The 21,217-nt window shown below is 42.3% G+C and overlaps 2 protein-coding genes across 3 annotated transcripts in view; both read right to left on the reverse strand.

Annotated features, from left to right (window-relative positions):
* The window catches only part of iars1 (isoleucyl-tRNA synthetase 1), an 83,755-nt gene that overhangs the window by 18,602 nt on the left and 43,936 nt on the right, over positions 1-21,217 (reverse strand). For both annotated transcript variants that reach the window (XM_051074497.1, XM_051074496.1), the window contains exons 8-18: positions 18,815-18,902; positions 17,376-17,436; positions 17,081-17,176; positions 15,246-15,368; positions 10,820-10,911; positions 9,869-9,967; positions 6,536-6,662; positions 4,467-4,540; positions 2,529-2,723; positions 2,101-2,187; positions 1,062-1,145 (exon numbers count right to left, since the gene is read on the reverse strand). In XM_051074497.1, the coding sequence (XP_050930454.1) occupies positions 1,062-1,145; positions 2,101-2,187; positions 2,529-2,723; positions 4,467-4,540; positions 6,536-6,662; positions 9,869-9,967; positions 10,820-10,911; positions 15,246-15,368; positions 17,081-17,176; positions 17,376-17,436; positions 18,815-18,902 (1,126 nt within the window). The remainder of the gene's footprint in view (positions 1-1,061; positions 1,146-2,100; positions 2,188-2,528; positions 2,724-4,466; positions 4,541-6,535; positions 6,663-9,868; positions 9,968-10,819; positions 10,912-15,245; positions 15,369-17,080; positions 17,177-17,375; positions 17,437-18,814; positions 18,903-21,217) is intronic.
* LOC108891048 (desmin-like) lies at positions 10,921-15,237 on the reverse strand. Its single transcript, XM_018688157.2, is given in 2 exon segments — positions 10,921-14,236; positions 14,238-15,237. Coding segments are annotated over 2 exon segments (1,137 nt in total). The 5' UTR covers positions 14,388-15,237; the 3' UTR covers positions 10,921-13,249.

Genomic DNA, 21,217 nt, shown 5'->3' on the forward strand with positions numbered 1-21,217 from the left:
ATCCAGGGGATGCAGAGAAATCTGGTCCTAAACTTCAGTCACAGACAAAACTCCTCTCTGTGGACGCTGAGAAAACACTACAGGACACTAAAAAATATTAAAAGAAGGCTGTGGGGCAGAATGCAAAGAAACAGCTTAATGCAAAGCTATTCAGCTGTCAAACAAATCTGAATTGGATTAGCTTTAGCAATCAGGCTAAACGTCCACCTTGAATATGTTCTGCACAAATTCTGGGCCAAAACCTAATTTTACCAACAGCAAGCATCACAGTGTAAATTAATCTCTTCCCTCCATTACAGCCCAGTGGAGACACTGTTGACAAATACTAAACAAAATAATCCATATCAATATAATATTCAGTGGCAGGCATCAGCACACTGGGTTAGATTGGTTAGAAAAGGTTTTCTGATGATTCTGGAGGCAAGCTGACATGATGCAACTTCATGCAACGGGGCATGAGTGATTTTTAATAGCAGCAACTCTGAGATGGATTTGCAATAAAATGCAGAATAGACACCTTAAAACGAGCAGAGATGAAGACAGACGCTCGTTTGACTGAAAACGCTTTTCAGTATCTGTACCTCGGTCTGTCACTTGTTCAATTTCCACTCTGCAGTGAAAACACTCGTGGAGCTCATGATACTGTAATGGCTGCACTGTGAGTAAAGTTTTAACAGAAAAGAGAAAATGGGAGCCATGAATAGAAACAGAATGTCGCCTCTCTTTATCTCTGCAGCTCACTCTTCAGCAGTGTATATGAGCATATGGTGCAACTGCATAGTGCTTTATTCATTAGGCCATATGGCTAAGACACCCTTACTGCTCAGGGCAAAGGAGAGAACGTATGAGGAGAAACAATGTGTGCATGTGTATGTACAGTGAGTATGAGTGTGTGTCTCCTGTATGTAGGACTGGGACGGTTCCTTGTTAATTGTAGATAGTGATTCAAGCCTTTTAAACCATGCCCACTATAAACATAAGGTAGGTTAACACACACAGTCCTGCCACCGGCACACAGCTTCAGAAACACACACTCGCTCACATTCAAGCACAGAGCTGACCTGAGGGCATCAGCTCCATAGTTCTGCACTATCAGTCCCGGATCTGGGTAGTTCTTCTTGCGCTTGCTCATCTTCTGTCCATCGCTGCGGGAAGGAGACAAGCAGAGGCATTAATGCGCAGACACGCATGCATGCACAAAAGTGCATGTTAGAAACCATGCACTCGGTATTCAAATTAGTCGAGTCCTTCCAGGTCAGCAGGCCTGTGAGCACAGTGCTGCGTTTTGGACCCCGAGGCTGAGGACAAGCAGCCCTATTGTAGAGCAGCTCTGAGGGCTAAATGTTACAGCACACATACCACACTGATCAGGAGAAACAGCAGAAAGATTAAGAGGAGATGAATGGGCAGGTGAATAAAGGGGGGAGAGGAGGAATATAAAAATAGTGATTGAGAGGAGGGGCAAAGAGTGGATTAGTGGAGGCAGACAAGGAAACACGACAGGGGAAAAATGAAAAAGCGAAAATGATGTCTGCAGAAAAACGGCTTAGAAATTTGTTTGAAATTGACAGTAAGGACAAGGCTGGCAATATTCTGTGTCTTTTATTATTGTCAACAAATCTGTTTAAAGACCAAAACCAAAGATGAACTGATCCTCCCAATAACTATTACCTGAACCTGTGTGGCCAAACATTAGTGTAGTTTATTCCTCAGTGCCTCCAACCTCCACTATTGACCAGAAACTATTAAAAACACATCACTGCTGCACTGTCTGACATGTTCCTTCATTACCATGAACACTGTAGTTTATTCTGAGCCAATCCCACATACAACATCCCTCTGCTGTAAATACTCACTGCACCAAATCCATGGCCAAAAATAGTGCCTAACTAATGTTACCATTCACTCCTGTTTGAGTAATGTTTGCTAAAACTACAGCGCCCAGCTGCTTTAGGAAATTTTTTTCCTTTTTTTTTAATGAAACTGTTTATTTAGGATCCTTTTTTAAGAAGTCTATTAATTAAAATGATGCCAGTCTTTACTGAATTTATTTTGTGATTGGAAAAAAGGAATAACTTGTTGGGAAGTTAGTGGACTGACCTAGCAAGAACCAAACCATTAACGATGACATTCTTGAAGGGTGGTTTGCCAAACAGGGCTGTGGAGAGCACCAACAGGGTGTAGAACCTGCAGGACACAAGAAGACACACACAGTCAGGGTAACAGGCACAATTCAACATAATGATTCATTCCAAAACAAACCAAAGAAATTCACCAATTTAATCTCTTTGTTTATAATTCAACCATTTTCCATCATTTGAACCAAATCATTCAATTCAGAAGTTTGAGGGAAACACTCGTCTGTCTGATTCTCTCTGTGTTTATCCATGCATTCACGCTCTGCTCTCATCAATTCCCTCAATGAAATCAGCAGGGAAGTGTGTCTCTCCTCCTCATCTGTCACCCTCTTTTCCATCTACCCCTCCATTAGTTCCCTCCATCCAACGATCCACTCATCCGAATCTTACCATCCCCTCGTCTGGTCAATGCCTTCGGCGATGAAGTCTGCGGGGAAAGCGTCCTCAAACTCCTTCCTGTTTTCGAAGGGGTAGTGGACCTGGGCGTAGGGCATGCTGCCGCTCTCGAACCAGCAGTCGAACACCTCGGTGACCCTCCGCAGCACGCCCTTCCCACACCGCGACGGGATGGTCAGACTGTCAATGCTGGGGCAGAGAAAGAGTGAGACACAGAGAGAAAGAAAGTGAAAGGAAAAGCAGTTGTTGAGACAGATGGAGGCAATAAGAATTTGACCAGTTCTGTTTTATTTCAGGTTTTATTGGCGCCATAGGGAACTATTTACACATTTGTACAGTGTATAGATCCACGGGTCTATAGGCTTTCTGGCTGCGATCCCGAGCAACGATTTTATAATCTTTCACCGCTGGGAATGAGGTTTAAGAAAAGAACAGTGGTGCTCATGTTTTGCTGACACCCAGCAGAATAAGGTCGGTTATTGCTTTGGGTCATACGTTTCAGACAAAAGAATATGGATTCATTTACTCCAAACACTGACTCGCTGAGATTCAGCCTATGAACAAAGTCAGCGTTTCGTCAGAAAAGTTACCTAACCTGAGGAAAAACAGACGAACCTGGCTTTTGTAGTAGTTATAAAATGTCAGCCTGTGTGAAGTGCCTATCAAACCCGGATCAAACGTGTATTCTGAGCAAAGAAAACCCAACAACAAAACATCTAAATAATATATAAACAGGAAGTCGATTAACCGCATTTACTTTCTTTTCCCCTGCAGCAACAGCTGCTGCAAATGTACAGAATTATACGCATTCAGGCCTATAAACCAAAGATTACACCTTCAGTAATCTGCTATTAACCACTAAAGCTGCTCTGTTGCAGTACTCTGCTGCTCTTAAGAGCTCTGTCCCAGGGCCTATAGAAGGAAGGCAGGAATTTTCCAAAAAGAAAAGTACTGCTGAGTACATCCTGAGTAGTTTAATATGTGATTTTCGCTGTGCGTCGAGTAGAATATTTTTGCTAAAATGTTCACTTTCCTACAATGCAGGCAGAGCTATTATCTTCACTTGCTGGCCACTTCACTTATTATAACGTGGAGTGATTACAGTCTACCCATTTAGCTGTTAGTGACGCACACATCTTGACTTTGGTGGAAAAGTTTTTCAAGTTGGGCAAAAAATTCAAAGCAAGCTTCTCCTAACATTTAGACTGTGTCTGTTCACACCAACAGAACAAATGAGACAAGTCACTGAGTTTACTGTTCAGCTGGTTTTAAAGCAAGAGTTCAACATTTAACTGTGCTTATTTGCTTTCTTCGTGCAGGTTAGATATCACTCTCATGTCTGCACGCAACATAAGAAGCCTCAGCCGATTAGCTTAGCATAAAGACATGAAATAGGGAAAAGTTACATGAGAAATATATATAAATATATTTAAATTAAAAAGAGTTAGGGTTACAACAAACCATTCTCTTTTAAACTACTACACTGCTTTATAACTGATGAGTTATTCTTTGACGTGTTTAAGTCTTCTTTATTATAGTAATATTTTAATTACTTTTCCAAGACTACCAGACCTGCAGAGAAACACTTAACATCCAACCCAAACCCAGGAGCAGGAAGAAAGCGACCTCTTCCTCCTCCATCAATTAAAGATGGCCAGCCCTGTGGAAATGATTAAAGGTAACTAGCCGACGAAGAGCGGAAGAGTAAAGTGATCTGTGTTCCACATCAGAGGGACGCAGGGAGGATTTAAAGTGGAAGTCAAACACAGACACATATACATGCACAGGCGCTGTATCACAGACGTCATGTTTACTGCACACACACTCAGCATGTAGACGTGATGGAGTTGCACTGTCGCAGCAGACAGAAACGTGGCTGTGTACACGTTCAGGTAGCTGTCTGATAATCTCAGTGGCTGATCAGTGACTCACCTCTCCCGATGCAGATCAGTTACTTTGACTCCGGTCAGCTCCTCCAGTTCGGCCATGGACCCTACACACACCACCTGACGAACGGGCACACACACACACAAACACAGCATTAACAGCAACAAACTCCTACATGAGGAGATAAACCATTAATGGGAAAACAAGTTGATTAATAAACAAGCCCAACATTCACTGTTTTTTTATCATTGTAAAAGGAATATTTGTGGTTTCTGGACTTTTATTATTAGAGCAATTAAGACTTCCCCCTGAGTTAGATAAGAGGACACGTCTCTGTCTGTACAGTAAATATGAAACTATGCACGGAGTTGTTTTTACATTTTGGTTTTTGTACAGATTAAACAAATGAGATACATCATGTTAATTAGTGCGCTTTAAAGGTGCTGTAAGGCAAATTAGCAGATTAGTCCTTTGGAAAGAGCCAGGCTAGCTGGTTTCCTCCCATATGTGCAGACATAAGTTACCCAGCCTCTGGCAGTAGCTTCATATTTACCATCGCAGTAACCTTCTACCATCTACCTCCTGACGAAAAAAGCAAATAATCATATTTCCAGTAACTATGTCTTTAAACCCACAGGAACTGAAGCCAGTTGTATTTATCCTGAGTTGGACCATTATTTATTTAAACAATCCTGATGAATCTGTCTGCCTGTTTTATGTATTAGATTATCACAGAAAACAACCAGTTAAAAGTAGGCCTACCTCAACACACTTCCTGAGTAACTTTACCTTAGAAAGTATGGTAAAGTGTGTTATCTTGTCTCCTCAGAGAATTAACCTGTAGGCTCTGCTCTAGTTTTACCACAGCAGCAGGTAACATGGCCCAGATACAGGCTGACACACCACCATCAGACACAAAAGAAGACGGAGCAAAAAGAAACATACCCAAAAAGACAGGGACAGGGACAGAGAGAGAGAGGAGAGGGGGAACAAAAAGAAGAGATACTGAGACAGAAATCACATTGTCTCACACACACACAGACACACTCTTAAAGCTTTAGTTTTGGGTGTGTGATTTGCCGCTGAGGGGTGTGTAAGGGATGCACCAGGGAGCGCGAGTGTTCTGGAAACAGTCACAATGCTATTTCCAGCAAGCAGGTCGCTGGCTGTCCCTCTTTCAGCCAGGGGACCAACACTTCATTTTTCAAACGCTCAAACAACCCAATTCTGACATCTCTATTCAGTTCAGTCTACTTCACACAGTCAGCCGGGTTTGGCAACGAACATCCAATATCAAGACGAACGTTTACAGTTTGGCTCTCTTCTACGCTGCCTCCTCTCATCCCTCATTTTACCCCCTTCTCGTCCCTCAATTCCCTCACCGGCTAATTTATTCTGACCCCCCTCCTCCTCTTCCTCCTCCCCTTATTTTGCGTGTCTTCTTTCCTTTCCCCTCCACGATTGCCGTTTGTCTTGAGGACCTTTGAAGTTGCCTTAACTGGCTTGAAGAGAAACCAAACGCATTTTGGTTGGTGTTTATTTGCTGTTTACATTAATGAATCATTCATATGTTGAGTTTACGGAGGCACTCGGCGATGGCGCCCGAGGGGAGCTGACTATAACCGCAGTACGGAGTCACGCTACACTCTCTGGTTTGACACCGTGGTCACCTCACTCTGCCATGCCAGAAAGCCTCTCCTACACAAGCCCCCGCGCACACATAAAAAAAAAAAAAAACGGCCAGATATGCTAAATTATGTTAGTGTCAAAAAGAGGTCAGCGAGAAAAATTTTCACCCTGCCAATTTCTGAGAAGAGCTGGATTTCTGTACCCTCGCAGCAGACCAATCTTCCTTTAGTGAGACACAAGACATTTTTCCCCTAACTCATTGCTATGGTAAATAAAAGTGAGAGTTACAGAGAGTTCAACTTTTCAATTATACGATTTGTGAGTGCTGCCAGAGCTGCGATCAGCTCCCTTGGAAAAGAATAACTGTCTTGATATTTGGTCATGACACAGACAAATTGTGTGATCTCTGCGGAGCACAAAGACACATTAGAAGCACTGAGTGCTCTATTAAAGCATAACAAGTGCCTGTTTTGTGTTTTCCTGACCTCCTCGAAGTCGTCGCTGACCCAGAGAGGGATTGGCGTGCCCCAGTAACGGTTCCTCGAAATCGCCCAGTCGCGTGCGTCTCTCAGCCAGTTCCCGAAACGCTTCTCACGCACAAACTCTGGAACCCTGCAGAGACAAAGACAGAATCACATTACGCATTCGGTTTTAATTACTTTGGAAATGTAAAGCACAATTGCACACACAAGGACAATCAAGTGTGTGTGTAGGATTTTGCCTGAAATGATGCACATCAGCCATTTATAATATTCATATTTATTGCTAAAATTGACATTATTTTGAGCTAGCTACTGTCGCCAGCAGTAGTGTCAGTGTTTGCTACAGGTCTGAAACAGAAACAGACTGATCCACTGCTGAAATAATCCCACTTTCTGTTGTCTCCTGACTGATTCAAAACATTTCATTACTAACATTACACAGAGCTGAATACTTTTTAAACATTTCTAAAGACCTGCAGACATCGTGATTAAACTAAAAGTATTTATCCCTTTACTGAGCAGGCTTCTCCTCCTCTTCTTCTTCATTTTTAGCCCTAAAAATAAACTGCACTGTTCTCTTTATGAAGCTCAACTGCAAAGGTTAACATTCCCTTCAAGGCATCCTCCTCCTTTTCCCTCTCCCTCTACCTCCTATTTTGCCTCAACCGATTCCTAGCTTTAATCCGCTATCTCACAATCTCTTCCTCTTTCTCTCATTTCTTTCTGTCCCCCCTCTCTTGCTGTGCTCAGAGGAGCAGAGGGGGGGTATAAATCCACGCGCTGAGCAACAAGTTCATCAATTCCCATTTGTAGGAGGCATTTCTATTTAGGCCCCTAATATATCAATTTAATGATTTTTTTTCTCTGCTGCTGCTGCTCTCTGCCCCCCCTCCCCCTGCTCATGCTAAATGTAGAGTTTAAACTGTGCTGTCTTGTGCTGGAGAAGCACAGAAGAGCCATTTAACATGAACTGGCTTCTGTTATATGTAGAGACGCTGCGACAGGGACTCGGGGGGGGGGCAGAGGTTGTGGTCGGGGAGGGACAGATCGCGAATGTGCAGCATGATGGGAAAAAAGGTAAGGAGGATAATAAATTAAAAAGCAGGACAAGGTTCAACAAATTGGGTAACAGATCATTCTCTAAACTCCGCCCCCTGAACAGTGATTGTCCAATCATTGCTTAACGACAGTAACTAGGCAAGGCAGGTCTGTGAGCTTTGATTTATCTGCATGTTGAAGCCATGAGCCATTTCCATCTTCTTTAATAAGCTGCAAATGTTAGCATGTCCGGCTAATTAGTTTACTATCTAAGGTAGAAACTCCATGTTCACCTGGCTCTTCCTCCTCTTACCTTACAAGTGAAAATATAAACAATAAAATCTAACCTCTGCCCCCAAGTAGACTTATTGTCAGGGACCTGTAACCATCGGGTGCATTTTTAAGACCTCAGCTGATGTGAGATCAGCTTCCTATCTAACTACAGCTGCTAAAATCTGCTAGCAACCTACAAAATTCACTGACTGAGAGAAGATTACTTTATCTGCCTCTGTCTGATATTACAGATCCATTGTTTCCAACATTACTACAATTATTGAGAGGTCAATCTGCCACTGTTCTGACTGACTGCATGGAAAGCTGGACAGGTGCAGAAATAGTGACTAAGTGAGGCGAGTTTAATGAACAGTCAGTCGGGTTTAAAAAGTGACAGAAAGAAGAAAAGGTGCAGCCTGAGTCATTTTAGGATCAGTTAATCACCACTGCAGTTTCTTCACACAACAGTGGCCAAGCTTCCTGCACCTTAAGCCTCAAAAGAGACCAGCTCCTCTTTCATTAATCTGGTTATTAATTTATTCAGACAGACGGACGTCTGCAGAAATCAGACTGAACTCTCTCAATAGATACTTAGCCCGAGTCTACCCACTGCACCATTAGAGTAAAGAGAGATAAAAATGAACAAATCACTCTGAGAATATGATAACTAGCACTTTGCTTTCTGAAGGGGCTTTTTTAACTCTCTCATCAGCCGAAATGAACTTCATACAGAGGTAGTGAACTCTGCAAGGATTTTACTTTTATTCGGATGCTGATGAGCTGGCAACTCTCACCGACAGACAAATCTTCCCGGGACTAGAACTCAAGAATGAAAGTCTCATCAAAAAGAAATCAAATGTTCTTTCTTTTTTTAAATTAAAAAAAAAAAAATCAATTAATTAGGGTTTGGGAATAAGCCTAATTACAAAGCTGCATCAGAGAATCACCATCAATATGCAGCCACATAGACACAGGAAGGAAATATGAGCAAATATGTTTAGTTTCTGACCATTTTTACCAAAAATCAGTATAAATTTACAGAGATTCTTTAGACATTGTTTCATTCTATCTACAAACATCTTACATCTCTTTGTGTTCTACCGCAGCACTGAAATAATAAGTTAATCCGTGAGCAGTAACTTTATCTAAATTTAAGTTGTCTAGCAAAACCGTCAAAATTTCACATCTTAAATTTTATTATTTTCTGACATATTATTGATCGTATCAACTGTTGAATTGTATTGTTTTATACCACCACCCTATTTATATCAGTGAGGGTGGGTTAAATAACAGAAACTCTCAGTTTAACACAATACAGTTCAACAGCACCGCAGACTAACACCTCAGCTTCAATAAAAAAACGACCATTAAACCTTGAGGTAGCGTTTAGTGCAGGACTGTTGTATTGGACTGCATTAGTTTTAGCTGGGTGCACCTAATAAACTGGTAACTGAGTGCATATAACACTGATACCCTTTAGATAAGGAACTTAGCCTTTAAAGTAGTGTGTGCGTTTGTGTCGGTCTCTATGTACATGTGTGTCTGTGCGTCTTCACCTTCCTAGCGGCTAGTCATTCATCTCAGTTTGACAGTCCCATTACCAGAGGCAGCTACTGTGGCTCAGAAAAGAGCACTGGGAGCACCAAGGGTAATACCACTTAGCAAAGCCATCATGCTGACGCTTACTTTTGCTCCATTTTCTGCCATTACAATTAGCATCATGCTAATGTTTTCGATAAAACACCAGTCCCATGTGCATTGTAATAATGCCGAATCTAATGAAAAATGAAGAGAAGTCCTTGCAGCAGCTTTTATTTTCAATCTAATATCTTCCCATTTAAAATGACTGCACCCATTGTTGTCTGTCCTGCAGAGACAGGCAACCACGTGATGTAGTAGCACAGAGTCGTGGCTGTAAGTATATGAAGTATTTTACACCACCTGTTTGGCAAGAAGCTCATTCCTGCCATCTCACTGTCACTTAGCACCGAGCTTAGCTACCAGTCGTTTCAGAAAACAGCTCACCAGTAGCATTTTCCATTGTTGTCCAGCAGTTTGTCCACCATGTGCTCCACTCGGACAAACCAGCTGGGCACCGCTTTGTAGATCAGAGGCGTGTCGGACCTGCAGGTGCATAAACACATGACATGAAACATTCATAACATTAATACAAATTCCAATTTATAAAACTGTTTATTAGGGGTTTGTCAAAGTTCTTTAGTAATTTCATGAGAGATCTACCATCAATCAAATCAGATCAAACCACACATACACAGTCCTGATGATGCATTTTAGAGCGTTAAACTCGATAAACTTGAATTAACCATGGATTTATTTTTATTTTAATATAAAACAGAATACTTTTAAGAGACCGGGCTTTTATGTAGCTGTTTGGATCACAGCCGTACAGGTGCTGCACGGTTAATAACACAACTGTTTCATCTCTACGAGCCGATGTGTCCTAGTGGCTTAGAGAGCACATCTCTGCATATTTACTGAGGTTAATTAATCCTCCTCAGGTCAGGTCGCAGCTGCTCCAAGTGAGAGAGCGACTTAGTCCACTAAAAAAGTACGTTTGCGAGTGTGTGTGTGTGTGTCCTGATAGTCACATTGTGACAATGTGGGACCTTGAGAGGTTGTGTGTGAGTCACTGAAGTGACACTGGCTTTGTGAGTTGTTTCTGTGCAGAGGCCACAAAACCTCTATTGACATCCTGTGCTGCTGATCCTGAGGGAGGCGTGAGCGCAGGCGAACCTCAAACCTCTGTGCTGTACTGCAGGTTAACCCAGTACATTATGTCCTCTACCACTACAAAGGCTTCCCGCATCGAAGCAGAGAAGATAATATTTAATTTGTGCAGGCCTAACATTTGTGACCTCTAACCCTCATCTCCAGCAGGTGCCCACAGCGGAAGATTCAAAGTCAAGTTGTTAGTTACAGTGAGTTGGACACAAGTTTTACAGTTAAAACTCTCACCTCCAGCAGAAGGGGTAACTATGTTTGAAGCTGCTGGCATTGACGAGGCGGCCGTTCTCCTTCAGCCACTTGATGATGTTCTTGTCAGCGTCCTGTAAAAGAACAAAAAAAACATTAGATATGTTTTATTAAATTCAAAAAATAAAGAGTTTCACCTGAGTCCACACCCAACTGTGACGTCCCAGTGTACTGACACACCCAGGAGTACACCTACAGCAAGACCGAGCTGTTCAACCACTGGAGGACTTTGTTGCTCTTTAAATACATGAAAACCAGATGATTAAAATTACTTGTGCGTCTAAAGCTTTGCTTTAATTAAGGATTCTGGTTGATCTGCCACATAATCACGTCTTTATTCACCATATTAATCTTTCTCTTTCTGAAGCTGTAGTGTTCCCTAAATATTTGTCCCACCAAACTTTAAAAAAAAAAAAAAAAAAAAAGATTCATTATCAAACTTTCTTGCGGAGGAAGCCTCTGCATCACTGAACACCACGGCTAAACGCTCCCTTGCAGAAAAGTCATTTGCAGCCAAGGTCATCGCTCTGCTCCTACAGCTATTATAAATATCACAAAACAGGTAGGGAGAAATTGTCTGTTCTGTCATCCAGCTCATTGTTTATGGCAAACAATCTAATATGCAATCAGCCCGGTGGCTCATCACGCACTATTTCATCTCCCACTAACCAAGTTCACAGTGCAATTCACAGGAAGCTCATAAATATGACTTTTCAGCGCGGTGCTTGGCAGACTGTTGGTCACGACCTCTTTGTAGAGAGAGCTTCTAAACTTTCTCAGCCAGGGGTAAATTTTGTAATGCCCTGACCCAAGCTCATTAAAACATGAAAGCACACTTGTGATATGGACACTCACCTGCAACCCACTGAGAGAATAAACCCATTACACCACCTGGCCAAATGAGGACTACTAGATATGTCACTAAATTACTCACACGTATCTGTGACTCTTTGCCATGAGGCATAATTAATCAGCAGAGTTACTATTACCAAAACAGTCATCTTACTCTTGTGTTTTATAATTTGAGCTACTCCAGCTAAAGCATCAAACGCAGCTTGCACGCTGGGAAAAATAATCAACATATAGCAACCTGAGGCTGGATTCACACAGCCATTTTATTTCTTAGTGGCAGATTCTGTATCTTCAACTTACTTAGAGGATAAAGAAAAAAGCAAAACAGTAAACTGAGATTTACTGGGTCTGACTCATAAAATGAGGGTAAAGAGATGGATGGAGAGCACACATAAAAATAAAGTTATCACAGAAAAGCGACAAAGTAAGAAAGGGGACATCAAGAAAGAAGATGCAGGAGAAAAGAAAAATCATCACTGCATTATTTTGGATGCACTCACTTCAATCTTTATTAAGTAACAGTTGGTCAACATTAGTGTAAATGGTCAACAGTTGTGTGTTGTCGAAACATTCTGAATAATCGAGGGAGACTGTGAGGACCAGTCATAACACTGAGGCTATTTGCTCTGCTTGGTTTGGGCTTAGATGTGACACATCAAAGCAGAACAAAAGCATTTCGTCGTGAAGGCAAGAGAAGCAGTGACGGCGAAAAGTGAGCAACTGTAGCAAAGGGAAGAGACAGAGGGAAAAGAGAGGGGTTGACTTGACGGGAAAAGGGGGAGGAGGGGGGATGTTGAACACAGTGGGGGTAACTATAGGAGCAGGAGGAAGGAGAAGGGTAGGAGCAAGGAGAGATGACAAAAAATAGAGTAGGAAGGGATACAGGAGTTAGGGAAGGAAAATGAAAAGACTTGCAGGAAGATGAAGGGAAGGACTGGGAAGCAAGCAGATCTGTAGGGAGAATGGGGTCAGGGTGTGGCAGGGTAAATGACAGGGGTAAGGAGGGATGGGTATCAAACCTCAACACATTTCTAGTACCAGGAGAAATTTGCCCCGAAACACCAGAAGATCCAAAACGAGTCGAGTACAGGAAGCTGTTAGCAAATGTCTGGTCAGATTCATAATCTTGTTTACCTACGTCTGTTTTAATCAGATCAATCCAGATTTGAATCAAAATGTAGGGAAAGTCACACACATGATATTAAAAGTGCATTTTTTTCCCCTCATTTTTTATTGGATCTATTTTAGGCTGTTCTAAAATTGTTCTTGTCAAACAACACGTGTTTAGACATCAACATTTTTGCTGTTATTGGCTTTATTTGTTGTAATTTGAAAAGTACAAGTATCGTTTTGGTCTCGTACTGAATCTCAGGTGTGGTGTCAACACTGGTATTGAAAAATTTCAAACAATACCCAGCCATCGCAGTCAGGACGGTGAGAAGGGAAAGAATGGCTAAGACAGGGAAGAATTTAGTCTCTTTTTAACTAGACTGAGATAATCTCTCCATCCACGATGCTCTGCTGCTGCTTTGGACCTCCTGCTCCTCTCATCCCGGATATTCAGGCTTCTTTGGCAATTCCAAGCCTGTGCTCCTCTCCTTCCAGCAGCTTCCTGTAGGTGGCGATCTCTGCATCCAGCTTGAGCTTAATGTGCAGCAGTTCCTGGTAGTCTTGGAGATACTTGGTCATCTCCAGTTTGGTTTCGCAGAGCTGGGTCTCCAACTGAGCGATGACACCCTCCAGGCCTCCCACCTTATCCATGTGGGACATCTCCATGTCCTCCAGCTGCTGCTCCAGGGCCACGTTGCGAGCCCTCAGGCCGTCAATCTGGTTCTGCAGGTCTGTCACCTGGTTGTGGAAGGTCGTGATCTCGTCTTTCATGGTCTTCATCTGATCTTCGTGCTTTCCAGCGTGCTCCTTGAGGGTGTCGAACTTGCTCTTGTACCACTTCTCAGCTTCCTGGACGTTGCGGGCGGCGACAGCCTCTATCTCTGCACGCATGTTGCGCAGGTAGGCGGCCAGGTCAGGTCGATCACCCTCCAGTTCGGCCGTAATCTTAGAGTCCTCAATCTGCTTCATGAGGTCAGCCACCTCTTCATCATGCAGCTTCTTGAGAAACTCTATCTCGGCCACCAGTTGCTCGATGCGCTTCTCCAGCTCGGCCTTCTGCAGTGTTGCGTTGTCAACGTCCTGGCGAAACTCCCTCAGGATCATTTCTGCTTCTTCTTTGAGTGCCAGCTCCTCCTCCACCTTTAGTCTCCACACTTCAACCTCCTCCTCAATGTAGCCCCTTTCAATATCAGCTGCTCCTTTCTCGTTAGTCAGGGCCTCGATCAGCTCCCGCACCTCTTTAAACTTGAGCTCATATTCTTCTGCGATGCCCGTGGGGCCTCCCTTGTAGCGGCTCTGCAGGGAAGCCAGCTCAGCTTGAAGGGCAGCGTTTCTCTGCTCTAGTGCCTGGACCTTCTCGATGTATCCTGCAAACTTGACGTTGAGCTCCTGCATCTCCTCTTTCTCGTTGGCATAGTGCTGGTGTATCTCTGTGCCCTAGCTCGACAGCAGTGCTGCGATAACCTGAGCGTCCACGGCTGTCGTACGAGGATCCACGGCACCGGGACGGCGACGGGCTCTGAACCCTTACTCTGCCGCCCGAGCCGCTAACTTGCAGGCTCTTCTGGGTGTAAGACGCAGCTCTCATGTTGTGTGAATACCGTTTTGTTTCTCAGAAGAACAGCTGCTCTCTCGGCTTCTCTTTACGTAGCCCACAACGCGACTGACGCTGCCTCAGATCACCTCTGACTTTTTATGCCGGCAATAAAGAATGTCTCAGACAGCCTTGAAACTCGCGCTCGGTTTGAACATATTTTAAAAGTGGATTATGACAGACTTTCAGAGAACTGTGGCTGCATGCTCTTTATTAGCTAACGCTGTACTGTTAGTGGCCAGGCGGGTCGAGTCCACTCCCTGGCCTTTGCGCCAGGATGTGAAATAGTGATCAGATCATGTATGGCTGCTATTTTTCACTCAATATCCACTTAGGATGGTAATGAAGTTGGGTGTGACAAGGAGGAGGAAGGCACACAGTGCACTGGTAAACAGTGACAATGTGCTTTGGCAGCAGGTTTTCCCACACAACTTTGTGAAACTGCTCTGACGCGGATTCCCTCAACTCCCTCCATATCACCAAGTCACGCAGCTAAAGAATAAATTGCATTCGGAAAAGCATGATAAATATTTCATATTTTCATTTCAGTTACTACATAAAGTAATTCTAAAAAGCATTAAACCTGTAACCAGGAGGACAGGGCACATTCCTGTGCAGAGAGAGAGACTTAAAAAATCATTTCAAAAAGATGCACTTTCCAGATATAAACAGAGGAAATGGAGAGAAATAGGAGAGTGGGTAACCAGAAAGCGGAAAATGCTGAATTAAACCGGATATCAATATTGTTGAGGGATTTATCCCGTCTATCGTACCGGTGGTTCTTACCAGGGGTGGAATGCCTGAAATGTCTGCAAACCTAATCTACATGTAAATGTCTTCTGTGTCACTCACTTTGACATACTGTCCCGCAAAGTCAGTGACCTCTGAAGTGAAGCAGCCTGAGGCGTCCACAGGGCAGATAGGAGCCTGGTCCCTCTGGATGATGTTGTATTCAGTGCACACCCTGTAATCATCCTACAGAGAAAATGATACACAGTTTAGGGACGATTTCGATAAAGGTGTTAGGTTTCCATAATACGATTCAATGCAAGCCATGTACTGTAGCACATTATTACATCTTGAGAATGTATTTCTAATTTTGCTTTGTGTTAAATTATATTATCTTGAAACTAATAGCGACCTGGTTCAACTCATGATCGTTCCATTTGTGTGAATAATACTGGAAGATGGAAGATAAGTAATTATCTAACACGATTGGCAGCCCCTAGTTAAAAGATGTGTAATGATTCCTTATTGAATTCCTTACTGAGCTGGACACTTTTTACAGTGTTGAAACAAGCATCACTGGTATGTGACAGCTATGCATGAAAGATCTGAGTACTGTCCAGCTGTAAATGTATTTTGTATTCAAACACCCTGTCTAGACCCATGATGGATGGCTCACAGGGTCATTTCACATCTAGTCATAACAACATAAAATTTGAAAAATGTAGTTTGACAGTGTGTTTTCCTCTCACCATATATCTTCAGAGCGCACGCAAACGCTTTTGAGTTTCACGTCTTCACCGACTAATCAACATGTATGCGATCGCTAAATAACTGACACTGTATCTTAATAAAAATCAGACATTTAAATGTAAATGTGAGTGAGACGTTGATGTGAAGGGTTTACGCCACACCTCCGTAAAGACTGGGCTGCAGTGATGTAAACAGAGAGGGCAGAAGAAAAAGCTAAGAAACTGAGTATCCACAGCTGGCTACAGCCACAGGGGCATCCATCTGCCCTTGACAAGGGCATCTAACCTATTAGCAATGACCCAATATCTCTGATAGCACCTCTGCTCTGGCCCCTAGACTCTAGCAAAACCAATATGGTACGATTCAACACAAATATTTCATAAAACACTCATCACTAAAGTGAATAGATCACTGAAAGAAACACAGTACACGAGAGGTTTAAGGATTCTACAGTGTCAGACCTGAGACACAGTATTCTGCAATAATTTAAAGAAATGAAAATTATAAATCGATAGGTTTGAATGTACAAATAAAAAGGGCCTGTGGGTAAAGATCCTGAATTCTGAATCAGTTGAAGCAGTTAAATTTAGTTCTACATCCGACTATAAAGTGATAAATAATCCAATGTATTCTCTTAAAGCAACACAACGAGGGACAATACCAACAAATGGAGAGAACATGTTAACTACTGTGACTGAAAAACCTTCTGAAAACACAATCAAACAGAACATAACTGCACTGGTAACATAAAGGCAAAGCTTCCTGGAGAGACAGAAAACACTACACACTCCGAGATGCACTTATTTTTTTTCCTAAGATGACAGGGAAGCCATCCATAAAGTTACACCAGACAAAGGTGACCTTGTTTTCCTCAGAGTGCGCTCCATATGGGCAACTGCAGGGCTGTCAAAACAAGCTTACTAGAGGCAAGGTTTCACAAGTATTAGATCTATTTCTCAACTTCTCATTCCAAATCACACAAGGAAGATGTGTATGTTGTAATTAAAGGAGGAGAGTGTCCACTCATTGAGAGCATCATGAGCTTATACTCCTAATCTTTAAGTCTTGATGACGATTACGTTTTTGTTGATATGGTTCTTGGTCTTGTTTAGAAGTCCTGATGACCAGGCTGATCAAAAAAATAATCAAGTATTTTCTGCGGTTACAATAAAGAAAAAAGCACAAAAGTGTTGAAAAACAATACTTACAGCTCCAAAGTAAGGTGCCTGGTGGACCACTCCGGTGCCCTCTTCCTCCTTGACGTAGTTATCCGTCACCACCTGGAACGCTCCCTTCTCCCCACACTGAAGTGAAATGAGGACGAGAAGAATTAGATGAGAGGGGGCGAGTGGTGAGGAAGCAAAAAAAGGTACAGCCACAGACAGTGAGAGAGATTAAGAGACAGATTTAGAGAACGTAAACAGAGATGTCAGACATAGGTCTGTCTTCATTTTGTGACAAACACATAGAACGGGAGGGAACGAGAACACAGACTCTACAAACCTTGGCAAAGTACTGGAAGAGAGGCTTGTATTTTTTCCCTTTAAGTGTCTTGCCAGGAAATCTGAAAACACATAAAACACATTTAACACATTTTTTTCCCACCTCCCCATCTCTCCAACCTGCAGAAATCCTATACAACCACAACCTCTGACGAAGCACAGTCAAGACTTAAAATCAAAGAAAGCAGAACCAGAAAGGTCTTAATGTGAAGCTACGAGAGCAGGATTTCTACTGTGGATGGAAGCCTCACCTCTTAAAATCCCACCCCCTCCCCAGGCCCAGTTTCTCTTTAATTTACTTACAAAAACAGCTGTAAACAGTGTCCTCTAACTGTCCAGCTGTTGATACACTCGTCAGAGTCACCCTCAGCTATTACCATGAGCTCACAGCAGGAAGTTTTATGAGCAGCAGCAGTGATTTGCTAATTAACACACATTCCTACTGCTGATTGGTGATGAAAATGTCATTAGTTCAGCAGACATTTGGTCTTAAACCAGAGTAAACAAATTAAGATTTTAACGTGACGACGGTGGTAGATGAAAAGGGATGCCCCAGGATCTCCTGAAATCTCTGTTTCAGGTTTAAAGTCAAAAAACGCTGTTTTTTGTAGTTATCATTCCAGTAAAGACGCCCCTGTCCCTGTGTATGACTCTGTGGAGCAACCTTTTTCTACATGCCGTTTTTATTGCGGGTTAATTTGTCCAATATATGGGTCGAGTGGATATAAATCATGCCTGGAAATGTGCTCCATCAGGTTTCAGTACACCCTGTATTCTTTATTCACTCAGGTATTTTCTTCATCTCACCTCGCCTCTTTTTTTTTTTTTCCCCTGCTCCATTCTGCACTTTCCCTCCGCTCCAGAATCATCCAGTGAACTGGGAAATTGGGAATTTGATTTGCTTTCCGCTGCACAGAACAACACTCAGCTGGTAAGATACACCTCTCTGTTAATTCTCCTGTCAGTAACTTCATCGCTGTCTCTTAACTCTAAGTTAGAGGAGAAAACCTTTCACAGGAAATGTAAAATACAAGTTGGGCTCTCGCTGAAAGACAGCAGCTAGGTTTGAATTTTTTTTAATCAAAACTTTTCAGGAAGGGGGAGTAAAAATTGATGTAAACTCTTAATTAGAATGACTGTCTCACGGTTGTGTGCCTCCACCAACCAGTCCATATGCAGTTAATTAGTGTGTGAACTCTTCAGTTATGGTTTAAAAAAAAATGTTTGTGAGGTCCTGGTGACCTTGACCTTTGACCCCAAATTCTAATTAGTCTTGAGAGCAGATTAACGTTCGAACCCTTTATTTCTGATCTAACCAGCAGCTCAGCAAAGCACTGGTGCAGTTTGACTGCTTTTAAGCTCAAACATCTATATTAAAGGTATTAGTCATTTTCATTCTCTGTGTGTTTTTAGGGTCGTTATAAGGTCTTGTGTACTCACTTGTCCAGCAGAGTGTACTCGCCCTCTGACTTAAACAGAGCTCCCAGCCTGGCCTCCATCATGATGTAGGTCTTGCCTGTGGTGTTATCTGAGAGACGAACAGAAAAACACACATGAATGCATCTGCAGAGAAACAAAAGAGAGGTTTGCACATGTTTTTGCAAAGGGAGAAAATCCATTAAGTAAGCAAGAAAGATTTATTTAAGTGTTATAAGGCGATACAGAAACAAAAGGCATCAAACACATATGATAAATATCACTGTTGGCCAAAGGAAAGAGGCCAACACTGGACTAAAGCTGCAGCATTTCGAACAATCTACAGATGAGCTACATACTCATCTGCAGTGTGAAGACACAAAAGCACGAATCAGAACATTTAAGAAATAGAATTTGTCTACTCTAAAGAGATATTTCCTACCTGCAATAAGGAAGCACAAGCGTCTTTATTATGCATGGAAAGATTAAGAATAGAATCTAAAATGAAATCTAAATTTTTACTGTGTTGTTTGATGTCTGGGGTCAAACATCCCAGGGTCTGTTGCAGGGTCTATTGAGGGCTTTAATGAGGACCTCTGTTTTATCCTCACTCAGTTTTAGAAAATTATGAGACCTCAGGCATCTCATGGCTGCCAGGCAGTCATCCAGGTTAATCAAATTACAGAGATCTTCATATTTGACTGACAAGTAGAGCTGAGTGTCATCTGCATAAAAATGATAAGATTTATCAAAATAACAATGTAGATGCCTGATGGTAACATACAGATAAAAATATATAGGTCTGAGAAAAGGCCTTTGAGCAAGTGTCACTACCCCAACAACTACTGAAATCATCGTCAGTAAGGTTCTTATTATCTGTTTGTCATTTCTAATTTATGAATCTGAATATGAATTTGAGCGTGTGTACTCAGACACCAAAGGATCATAATGCTGTGTTTACACTGCCTTGGTATTTATATATTCATTGTTCAATAAAGCATAGAGGTCGTTGAAGTAGGAGAAAAACAAAACAAAAAGTCAGGGGTTAGTAACTGTGAGGTGTAAAAAAAAAAGAACTTCTCTTCAACAGCATAAAGTTTCAATGCCAAACAAAGAGACTATACTATGTATGGCATTCATCTGACTCTGGTCTAAGCTGTTAAAGATTAAATAAGCTTTCATCGTGTGACTGCCACACAGCTGAAACCTGGAAAACAAAAAAAAATAGTGTTTTGGAGAAGGTCGACAGATTAACACAAAACTCCCAGCAGCTGTTTGGATTTTCTCCCTGTTTCTTTTTGGTTCATCTTTCAGCTTTCAAACCTCACAATGATGATACTGATCAATACGAAATGAAATGATGGTCATTTTTTAAAGTCTGCTATCTAAGTAACCCCTGCAGGGTGATTTATGTTTATTGAACTGAATTTCATGTATGATAAACAGCAACTCATCGAACACGGCTCGAATCCATGTAGCTGATAGCAAGAGGTACACAGTAAGTACAGCTCCATAATAACACAGCCAGCCATAAAGTCAAGGTCAGGTGAGTAGCTACAACCGCTCGACTGAAACTGAGCTAAATGAATCCAGTGCTGCTGAAAAGTTGCCGCCTCATGTAGGATAACTGCCTGACATTTTGGGGGGAACTGAACCCTCCTGGAAAAATGAACAGGGATTTTAGGAGAAATAACAGAGGAGAGGTTGAGAGCAGCAGGAACGACAGTTGTGAGGAGGGCAAAAACCAAACGGCCTGAGTCGGTGAGACACCAAAAAAGAGAGAGAGAGAAGGGGGCAGCATCAATAAAAGATGTTTCTTCCCCTCCGTGGTGTGACAAATGACTGCACAGCTCAGACCTGCCGCTGCTGACAACCCTAAACTCAAACAGCGACAAAGGATGCAAGGGAAAGAGAGAGGAGGCAACACACAAAAGAGACAGAGAGAGAGAGAAAATAAGAACAACGAAGGACAAAAACAGGTGGATGTGGAGGCAAAGAGAGCGATAAGAAAATGAGAGAAAAAATTAGGATGAAGATGGAGCGAGAGAGGACGGGAGATAAAAAGAGAGACTGAGATGATACAAGAAAAAAAGAGAGAGAGGAAAAAAAACATTCATTGGTATTCCAAGGCGATCTCCCATGCAGCACAGAGCAGGAGGTGCACTCAGAATGACAGACTGTGCTTCAACAGTGCCCCCTGCAGGCTGAAAGAGGCTACGACAAGCTTCTGTGAATCTAGGTCATCCTTTTAAAAACTCACCAGTTCCTCTCACAGGGAACCAAAAACTACAACAGGAGGGTAACAGAAAAACAGTAGCCACCTCTCTGGAGTATTTTCTTTTATATTTGAACAAGGACAACACTTTTTTTAAGTGACCTGATTTGAGGTTCATCCACATTTCTCAGGGCTGAACTGCACAGTAATGT

The sequence above is a fragment of the Lates calcarifer genome, linkage group LG12 (genome assembly GCF_001640805.2).
Source record: "Lates calcarifer isolate ASB-BC8 linkage group LG12, TLL_Latcal_v3, whole genome shotgun sequence".
Lineage (NCBI taxonomy): Eukaryota > Metazoa > Chordata > Actinopteri > Centropomidae > Lates > Lates calcarifer.